This window comes from Hevea brasiliensis, chromosome 6 (assembly GCF_030052815.1).
Source record: "Hevea brasiliensis isolate MT/VB/25A 57/8 chromosome 6, ASM3005281v1, whole genome shotgun sequence".
NCBI classification, from domain to species: Eukaryota; Viridiplantae; Streptophyta; class Magnoliopsida; order Malpighiales; family Euphorbiaceae; genus Hevea; species Hevea brasiliensis.
Window position 1 is genome coordinate 80,827,829 of NC_079498.1, and position 11,154 is coordinate 80,838,982.

General features: G+C 35.6%; 1 protein-coding gene across 1 annotated transcript; it reads right to left on the bottom strand.

Moving 5' to 3' along the window:
• Positions 1-611: 611 nt before the first annotated feature.
• On the bottom strand, positions 612-6,894 carry LOC131180656 (protein LAZ1-like; the record flags this gene model as incomplete). Its single annotated transcript, XM_058148008.1, has 3 exons — positions 612-1,156; positions 3,458-3,709; positions 6,619-6,894. Coding segments are annotated over 3 exons (879 nt in total), but the record flags the coding sequence as incomplete, so codon positions are not given.
• Positions 6,895-11,154: the final 4,260 nt, after the last annotated feature.

Consider the following 11,154-nt stretch of genomic DNA (forward strand, 5'->3'; position numbering starts at 1 on the left):
TTTATAGCTTTAGAATGTTTTTGACCGTTTGAGAACTCATTTGAATGTTACAGTTATGAATTTCAAGAAAATAGCCGTTATTTTGTCTTTTTCTACGATGTTGTGCAGAGTTGAGACAGTTAGCATACTGGAAAAAATAGCAAACCAGTTAGCATACTAAAATAAGTAGCAAACCAGTTAGCATACCAGGAAAACTTTTCTGCATAACTTTCAAAACTATAAAACTTTACACCAAATCATAATCAAATACTTTTAGGCCAATAAAGGAAAAATCTTTTGAGTGATTGAAAATAAGTATCATTGACTTCTACTCCTCAATTCTTTTCACAAGCAATCCTAGAAATTAAAACTAACTTCTATACTATATGTACCTTCAAATTTGATTTTCAATGCAGCCTTGGAAGGTAATCTTTTCTTCTTTTATCTCTTTTGATTCGTCCTGTGTTATCTTAGAATGTCATCCTTTCTTCAAAAGCACGAATCCATCATGAAATCCTTGTGTCTTTTTCTTTGAGAGGCACAACACTTAAAATAATGTTAGTTTGATTCTAGTTGAGTTTTGGTATCATCAAAATCTATGCTCCTTTGAGCTTGTGGGGTCAACAATAATTAAATACCATTGCCTTAGCACTTGACGAGAAACTCTTCACAAGAAGAAAAATATGAGCTAAAACCTTCAATCTCCTGAGAAGCAGTAAAATATTCCTACACATGTAGATCAACAGCCAAACCATGAGATGAAAATCATTGCTTATACATCCGGGAATGCACCATTTGGATTTGATCCCCTTCTCCATTCCAAATGTTAATCTTTTATAACCCATCTATGGCCCCTGATCTGATAGCCACCATAGCTTTGATCGCTACTACTTTCTCCCCCACTCTCTCCACTGGTATATCCAGATTTGCGACAATGTTTCTTTCCCCTTGCTACCCCACTGTCACTAAAGCTCCCATTTAAGAGGGGATCATCTATCCCACGAATCACCTTCTGAGTGGGTGAAGATATGCAATTGTCGTCTTTTGTTCTTCTCCTATCCTTATCATGTCTCTTTATGTTTTGAGAAATCTTATGCAATTTCTCATTAAACTTTGCAATACCCTTTTCCACTGGCTCCACTGCTTGGTTAACAGTAAACTTCACATCACTCACAATCTACATAGGAGATAAATAGCAAATTCAGCACCTACTAAAACACAGAAAGAAAAAAGAGGAACTGATCAATAGATTTCTCAAGGCATTGTTAAACAGAGACATGCTTCATATTCTCCCAGATGTCCACGTAGACGCTGATTAGTTTTTAGTTTAATTATTGAATAAGCCGGTAATATAGCTTCTCAACAACCAATTTCTCTAGTTTGAATTGTCATTGAATTATTATTGTTGACAACAAAGGAAGTAATACTAAAGGCAACACTGATACCACAAGCACCGGGACTTGTCTTCATTAATAATACGTCAAATGCAAAATCCACATTGACAGTGGCACGATATTACTAGTATACTACTACCATTGGTAACAGAAGAATTTACAAAAACAAGGATATATATATACACATATACACGTTTGTGTGTGTGTGTGTGTGTGCGCGTGTGCACGCTGCTAATGATCAACTATATCCCCAATTTTTCATTGTTTTTCAATTGTACCCCATACTTTTGATTTTATCAATTTGATTCATAAGTAACTTATTTTATTCCAATAATATCAAATGGATCTAGGTGCATACAATGCTAATGTTTAATCCATACCTAAGCCTCTTTTAATGATAGGGTCTCTACTAAGTGCCACGGGCCACCAAACAATATTGTTTTGCAAACTGCATCTCAAAAATCATTTTAAGCATTTTCATAAGAGATGACAAATTTGCAAATACCATAGTTTGATGCCTTCTTTTTCCAAAACAAGAAGTTATGACCATGTTTGTGTTAGGGTAGGAACCCTAAGTTGACGGTTACAGAACAGAATAAAAGAAATAGAGAAGAGAGAAATTAGTTAGAGAATATTGAAGATAAAATTGATTCAGATCTTGAATGATCTACACAAGAGCCATACAGCTTTATTTATTACCCCAATCCCACCAATAGAGTCATATAATACCAACTCCCTAACAGACTAGTAACTAATTTTCCTTCCACAATTAACAACCTCTGTTGATCCCCTACTCTATTCTTGGTTCTACACCTCCTATAATACATGAGTGATTGCCTTTCATCTCAACAAAACATTAAGATGTGCACATACCCCAGATCCAGTAGATACAAGAAATAAAATCAGCAACCTAAGAACTAAACTAATAAAAGCACATGATACATTATGAAAGCCCAAAAAGTTCAAGGAATATTAGATCATTACCCCAATAATAAAAATAGTTGATTTGTGGCATTTTTTTTCTTCTTGGGGGGAGGACCCTTCCCTACTTTATGACGTCTCTAAAATAAAAATGATTGCCACCTAACCCCTTGTTTGGAAGGAAGTTTTTTTAAAGTAATAGAAGGTTTTTCAAGGTTCGAAAACCATGAATTTGTGTTAAGAGAACATGTGGTTTTTTTAAAGTACGATTCTTGGAAGTCTTGAAAACCTCCAAAAACTCTATTTTCCAATCCACCAAATTGGCGGATTACAAAGTTTTTTTCTCTTTAAAACCTCCAAACATCTTAAAAGACTTTCTCCCCTCAAACAATAAAAATTATGAAGGTTTAAAAATATGAAGAACCTTACTTTAAATAAAAAAAGTAAAAAAAAAAAAAAGAAATAAAAAAGCCTTACTTTACCTCTTCCCAAATAGAGTGTAAAACTCACTTAAATATTTGACAACTTATGTTATCTTTGTTTCACAGAAATAAGCTCGAGAAGTTGACTGGTTAACACAAACAGCTATCACATTTGCTTCAGTAGAAATCGCTTTGACTACTCAGCTTCCTCAATTCTAATTAACTTGCTAGAAGGAAGGTAAGAGTAACTCCATCTTCCAAGGTAAGAGTAACTCCATCTTCCAAAGTGGAAATGAGACAAAATTACCTAAAATAATATTAGATTATTTTGCCAATATAAATATATGCTGGGACTTTGAGAATGAGAGTATTATTATTGTATTTTTCATATGTACCTCCTAAAAAGTTGGTTAATGAATCAAAATATATATTAGTGCACTTCATGAGGAAAAAAAAAAAAAGTTAATCTGATACCAGAAAGTGAAATTTCCTAGTAAATACTATCTCACAATGTTACTTTTCTGTAAATAACTTCACAGAACATGGGCATATGTGAACCAAAAAAAGATTCTCATATAATCAATTGCACAAGCAAAGAATTGCCAAGAATGCATCTATTTGAGCTGGTATAATCTCATGTTTTCAAGTGGAAGAAAACTAACCATTTTCCTCAATCGTGAGATAAAAATTCCACAGAAAAGTAATCGAAAATTCTCAGATAATGAGTCGAAGAAAACTTACATATCCACCACCAACAACAACAACATCCCGAACACTTTCTTTAATGGTCATTCCACTCTTCACATCAATGTCATGCTGAGGGAGGCGTAACTTTGTGGGTCTTTCACTATCTCTAGCCTCATCTGGATCTAGAGGGCAATCAACAGATGCATAATCTCCAAGAACTGAAACACTTCCAGGAATGCGGTCACCCATCAGCTCATAAGGCTTTGCAAGGAAAACATATAGATGAACAATAGAAGCAATGCCCATCTGTGCTGGATGAATAAATAGACCTGTTATACTTTAATGGATTAAATGAGAAATAACAATTAGAGAGTTTACTGCAGGAAAATATCCATAAGAAATCACCTATTATATTCCCAAGAATATTTTAAAGAATACAAAATGAACTAACTTAGGAAATTTTAACCTTTAATAATCTATATCCATCCTGCAATAAAAGAGAGAGGAAGCAAAAAGATAAAGTTCATTTGACACCTACTCATTGTAGTTTGGCTATCATAAGTAACTTTATCTAAGCCTTCACTGCTAATGATATTCATCAGGTTGCACTGAAAGATAGAAATTCATAAGGCAAGTTCACCAGCAACTCCGAAATGAAAGCTTGAAAATTGTTAGTGTTGAGAAATACAGGGCCTAGAGTGTGGATCATCAAATAGCAGGCCTCCATCCATACTGAATTAGGCTTGAAACTAGGCTTCCCATCACCAAAATGGCCTAAGCCCTTTTTGTTTGGTTTGCCAACACTTATATGCCCTTTAATTTTCTTGTAAATTGTTGATATGGGACTTGTTCCCACAAGCCAAATTCCAACACTCCCCTCAAGTGCAACTAGGTTCAGCTCAGATTCACAGGGGCTAATAGGCCTAGTTGTCACTTGTCATTACATGGGATGGTCTATCTAACTTAGGTTTGGCTACTTTTGGCTCTACCCTCAAGGTCTAGCTCACTAAGCTAGCCCATGGATCTAACTGAATGTGGTTCAATTAGCTCAACTCATGGGCTTGGCATATTGGGGCTCAGCTCACTACGCTTTCCAGTCCCAGATCTACAGCCATTGGGCCTCACTGCTTTAATAACATGTTGAGAAATACAGGCCCAGACGAGTGGATCATTAAATAGGTAGGCCTCCATACTAAACTGGGCTTGCTTATAAATATGCTTCTTTCTTTTTCATCTTTCAGCTAATTCGAACTCCCCATCACCAAAATGGCCTAAGCTCCTTTGGTTTGATTTGCCAACACTTATATGCCCTCTAATTTTCTTATACACTAACGATGTAGGACTTGTTCTCACAAGCCATATTCCAACAGTCAAGCTGTGTTCGGCAACTAGAACACTTCTATGTTTAATTTTACCGAACACTTCTATGTTAAACCGCCATATGAATAGCTAATATCTAACAGCTAAAAGTTGAAGGCTACTAGAACAGCCAACAATTACTAAAACAGCTAGTATTGTCGAATAAACCCTTAGCAATTATGACTGGGCCCAAAAATGCAATTCCATTTAATCCATGGCTTCCATTCCCATAAAATATATGTACTTAAATTTCTGCATCAAACAAATTTGGTGAATTAATAAAAAACTTGACTCCAGTAATACATTTTCATGCTAGTATAAAAGACAGCAGGTTTTCCTTTAAGCATACCAAAACGAAAGGCAGTGAGATTGAGAATTTGAGATCCATAAATCAACAAAAAGATCCAGTTTTTTCCATATAATGTTCTAAACATGAATTTAAACCATTATGAATCAATAAACAATTATTAGTATGAACCATACAAAAAACACACAACGCCACATGTTCAGCATGTTAGTTTGGAGTCGTCAAGTAACGACATCGTAAATCCAACCTTATCCACATAGAAATTATTTTCCTTTTAATAAATAAGATTTAAAAAATCCTATCTGAACATTATCCCACCCCTTGACCAGTTAAGGAGATTGCAACCACCCATTGACCACCACCTTTTATATACTATAAGAAGGTAGGACTAGTTATCTGCTTCGCTAACCAAACTACATTCGTTACATCAACTACTTGCTCAAATTCTACATAGCAGAAGACCACATTTTACTTCTTTATATTTACCTGTTCACCAGGAAAAGTCTATTAGGGCCCATTTGGATTGGTTTGCACTTTGCAGTTGAAATTAAGATGAATTTGGATTCATTTTCTAAGAGAAAAATTGCAAACCACCAACATACTGTCAAAGTCATATACTCTTCATTTCAATACCCCACCTACCCAAATGGACCCTCAGCAAAGTTGCATAATTATATCACTAGAGAAGCAACTGGTTGAGTCCTTCCAGTTTCCAAACTGCTTAAGTCTCCCTCCTATTCTCATCCAGAACCAGAATATGATAGTGGGTTCCTCTCACCATTAAACATAATCTTCTCTCAATAACTTGAGCCAGGCTGCACCAACCCTACATCACAGAACAGCACATGCTACTTCTTTATATTTGAGCTAACCTCCGTAAGCTTATTCTAACAGCCAACTGTCCATGATATCATCCATACAGAAACTAGTCAGACTTGGAAGTTTCCAGAGAAGGAGCAGCAGAGTATTTCTTTTCTTGCTTAAAAGAAAATTATAAAATACACTCACACACACACACACACACACACATATTAACAGAGTCCAGCTTCTTATTTAGAACCTCCAGCTTCTTATTTAGAACCTCCAACAACCTGCATCATGTTATGGTAAAACACTGACACAATCATGGCACAACCTAGAGCTGACATCAGATACGAGTGGAACATGTCAAGTAATTTAGAAATTTGATTGCAAAAACTTCACTGATACACATTGACAATCACAGCAACAAGTAGAATATATAATCAAGAAGCAAAAAAAATAATCCCATAAGGCCAGGAACAGTTATTGCAGAAGTCATAAATATGAGACAAAAAGATCAGTTGCATAACCCATGTTGATTATTTCCAACTCAGTTGATGCAAAGTACTTTCCACCAATTAATTAACCATTTATTTCTTCCTTCCCTTTTTTTAACAGAATTTGCCCCTATTTTAGAAAGGATAATTCAATTTCTTTGAAATGAAACAATGGCAAATATAAATAATGCAATGAAAACAAACATAAATAATGCACTGAAAACAAATCATTGGCCATGAAAGACCTGTACCTCTACACAAATGATGAAGTCCTGAACACTTGACTTAAATTGCAAGCCTTGACCTATAGCACTTTTGAATAATCCAAGGGAATAGAGAAGAGCAATTGCCACTCCTTGCCACCAAGTCAAAAACACAATTGACTTAAATGTAAGGAACTTGTATAATGGTTTTATGTGTGCCTTTGTGGCAGTGTAAAATTGAACTAAACAGTATAGAGCCCATGACTGGCTGAAATTTAGAACCACTGCCATGTAAGGATACCTACAAAATAAGGCTAAGGCAATTAGAAATTTCGCATAGGGAATTCAAAGGCAATTAGAGGTTTCATATTCATGAGTGGTACAGCTTGAGAAGAATTTATTCATCGACAAATATATGGCAGTTTAGAAGTGTGAAGAATACCAAAATCTTTAATGCAAATTCTTGCAATAACTGAAACAACATTGCACAATTTATAACAAAGCTAGAAATAAGAAAACTTGCTTTGTAGAAAGAAGATATCAATGAACTTATGTGAAATGGTTTATAGGATTCAGCCAATAATATTGATCGTAGGATATCAATGGGAAAAAAGGGGCTAATTATCCTTTTGCCCATTCTGATAACACATTCATATGACTACCTACTAAAGAGAGAAGCAAACATCCACACCGAAAACAAAATCTCTCTTGAAAAGAATAATAATAAAAGGAACTTAGAACTTCTATACTTGGAAGGATGCCACAACATTGACTTCTACAATCATTCTTTCAATAACTAATCTTAAACTAAGCATTATCCCAAACTAGTTGAAGTCAGCTGTATCGCCACCAAGCCAGTAGCCTAGTAGTTGAGTACCAATCTCATAATGCATGAGGCCAAGGGTTTAAGCCATTGAAATTTAGAATAATAGAAAAAGAGAAAATAACAAAAGAATGATTTACGTAGTTTAGTTATTGAGAGCTGACATCCACAGACACAAACTCAAAGGATTGCATTTCATTCACTTGTGTATTAGCATAATATGTAAGATTCTATATTTATAACAGAAGACACAAGTTATATATCACATCCCACAAATCACTCCTTAATACAAGCATTAATCAAGCCAATGTTTTTGCTAATCAATCACATGATTTCTCATAATCATATCCCATGAATTAAGAGCAAATATCATCAATTCCAACACAAACCTTAGCAACCCCGACCCCTTTAAAAATTTCGAAAGTACCAAATAAAAGTAATCTACATCGGTTGATTTCCACCATTCCAATCAATTTAAAGGTTAAGCATGTCACGACCCAGGGATGGGGTGGGTTGTGACGTGCTTGTTCAACTAGCTACGTACTGGGGTGAAACTTCGTGTCCCACATCGGAAACGGGAAGGAAAGATTTGGGCCATATATGTGGGAGCCTTCCTCACCTGGTTAGCGCACTTTTGGAAATGAAACCTCCCAAGGGACAAATCCGTGAGGCCCACGGGCCAAAGCGGACAATACTGACTGGAGATAGATCGGGCTGTTAAAAAGCATCTAGGGCCTCAAAATCCTTTCTCACAACTCCCCCAACCCTTCCCCCTCCCTCCCTCCCTCTTCTAAAAAATAAAAAAAAAATAAATAAACAAATAATAAAAAATGCCCAGTCATCTTAGGTCTACCACTCACTTTCTTAACTCTTATATCTTTAATATGCTCAACCTTTAATATTGGTACATTTGTTAGTCTGTGATGCACATGCTCAAACAATCTCAATATCCCTTAGGACTCTAAGGTGCTCCTTCATTGTTCCAATTCCTAGTAATAACAAGGTTTCATCTATTAAGACCATGCCATCTACAAGTAAACAAAAGAGATACTTTTATATGTGCATTTTTTTTAACTCATCCATGAGAAAAGGAAAAGGGTAAGAGCTTAAGGAGAATCCTTAATGTAATTTGAAGAAATATAGAAGAATTGAAGAAATAGAGATGAAGGAGAAGGAAATTGTGGAATAATTAGCTTGATTATTCTCTCAAGCTCTTGGGGATTAAAATATATTTTACAGAAGCCCTAAAAAAGGAAAACATACATAATCACAAGCCTAAAATCCTCCTAGTTAGTAATTACTTCCTAATCTAATGCATGCTTACAAGGATTTCTAATCTATTTCTAGATTCTTAACACTCCCCCTCAAGTTGCAACGTACATATTGTATTCTCAAAACTTGTTATAGATATAATCAATCCTAGACCCTCGAAGATATTTTGTAAGGATGCTTGCTAATTGATCATTTGAACTGATAAAACTAGTAGCAATACACCATGACTCAATCTTTTGCCCAATAAAGTGACAATTTATTTCTACGCACTTCGTTCTTTCATAAAACACGAGATTTGAAGTAATATGCTGGGCAAATTAATTGTCAAAAATTAGTTTCATTTGTCCATCTCCACACTTTAATTCTTGAAAAAGTTGCGTTAACCATATAAGCTCACATGTGACTAAAGCCATGGCTCGATATTCTACTTTTACACTTGATCTAGCCACCACATCTTTCTCCTTACCTTCCCAAGATATTAGATTACCTCCAATTAGAATGCAATACCAATACCCTAAAGTAGACTGTCTATTTGAAAGGGATCCTGCCAAATCTGCATCAAAATACCCAACAATATGTGTGTCCCTGTCTTCATACAAAAAACTTTATCCCGAAGCTCTTTTAATATACTTGAGAATACAAATTACTACATTCCAATGACTATCAGAAGGCATTTGGAGGACAAAATGACAACAAATGAGATGTTAGGCCGTGTAATTGTGTTAAAAAATTAAGCTTGCTAATAAGTCTTTGATATCAACTTGGATCAATTAGAGGCTCCCCTTATCTAGGAATAAGTTCAGCATTCGAATCCATGGAGTATCTACATGCTTGCAATCCAGCAAACTACTTTCTTCCAATATATCTAATGCACAATACCACTGCTAGATTGTGCCACCTTAATGCCCTTGAAGTATTTCAGTTTCCTCATGTCTTTAGTCTAGAAATGACTAAAGAGATGCTATTTAAGTTGGGAAATACCTTCATGATCATCACTTGTTATGACAGTATCATCAACATAAACAATCAAGAACATGTTTGCCATGAGAAGAATGTTAATAAAACACTAAATGATCTACTTCACTTCGAAGTATGCAAATTGTTGGACAATAGTGCCAAAGCAACCCAACCATGCCCATGGAGATTGCTTCAAACCATAAAAGGATCGGCGTAGTCAACAAAGTAATCCAGACTTCTACTAAGCAACAAATCCTGGTGGTTGCTCTATGTAGACTTCTTCAACAAGTTCTCCATGTAAGAGGGCATTTTTTTATGTCCAACGAATAGAAAGGCCAATGAAACATGGCTGCCCTATAAATAAATAAGCAAACATATGTTATTTTTGCCACAGGAAAAAAAGTATCACAATAATAAAAGCCAAAGATCTGAGATATCCTTTGGCCACCAACCAAGCTTTAAGGTGATCAACCTTCCCATCTGGTCCTACTTTCAATATAAACACCCACCAGCATCCACCTATAGCTTTTAATAACTATGCCCCAAGCTGAATTTGCCTAAAATAATTCTATCAAAGTACAAAGACACCATTTAAGGCTTCCTACTGATTGAAACCTCAACAAGTTCTTGACTCGGTGCCTTCACCACAAGAAGCTAGAGTGAGTAATGAAGGAGAAATATTTGGTAACCACATTTAGAAGATTTATAAAGTAGTGTAGAGTGCTCTAAAAGCTAGCAATGCAACTTGCACATGAATTTAAGGGTGATCAAGTACTTGTGCACTTAAGACGAGAAAGATTTCCAAAGGATACGTATCTCAAGCTCATGTCGAGGAGGTTTTGGGCCATGTAAGGTGTTGAAGAAAATTAGTCCAAATGCCTATTTGATTGAGTTCCCATCTCGTTTGCAAATTAGTCAACTCTTTAATGTTTCTGACTAATATCGCTTTGATGCATTTGCCGGTATTGATTCTACCATTGAAGCTAAAGTCCAACAGCTTTTGCCTGTGAAGGTTTCTAACAGCTTTTGCCTGTGAAGGTTGATGTATTGAATAAGTGTTAGATGTCAAAGAAGTCTGATCCAAACATGGCAACCCATAAAGAAGTTTTCTAGTGAAGTGGTTTGGAAAACTAATAATTAAAAACACTTGGATTACTGAAGAGGAGCTAAAATGAGTTAATCTAGACATCTATGCAGAATATCTCCAACCTTACTCGTTGGAGCCAAGTTGTTCTTTAACTAGGGGAGATTAATGTAGGAGCATTTTAAATATTATTCAATTTTGGATTTCACTTAGTTTTCCATTTACTAGATTTTAATTTTGTGTTCCTTATTTAGGATTCTTGTCCATTAAGTATTCATTAATTAAGATTAGCTTTCTGTCTTCAAATAAGATTCTTGTCCTCAACTAACAACGCGCTACATCTGAGCCCGGGTGTCGTGAGAAATATGCAAGGGTGTAGGGCGTTCACCGAAAGCGACGCGCTATGCCGGCGCCTGGGTGTGGTGTTAAGTGAGCAAGGGTTCCTACA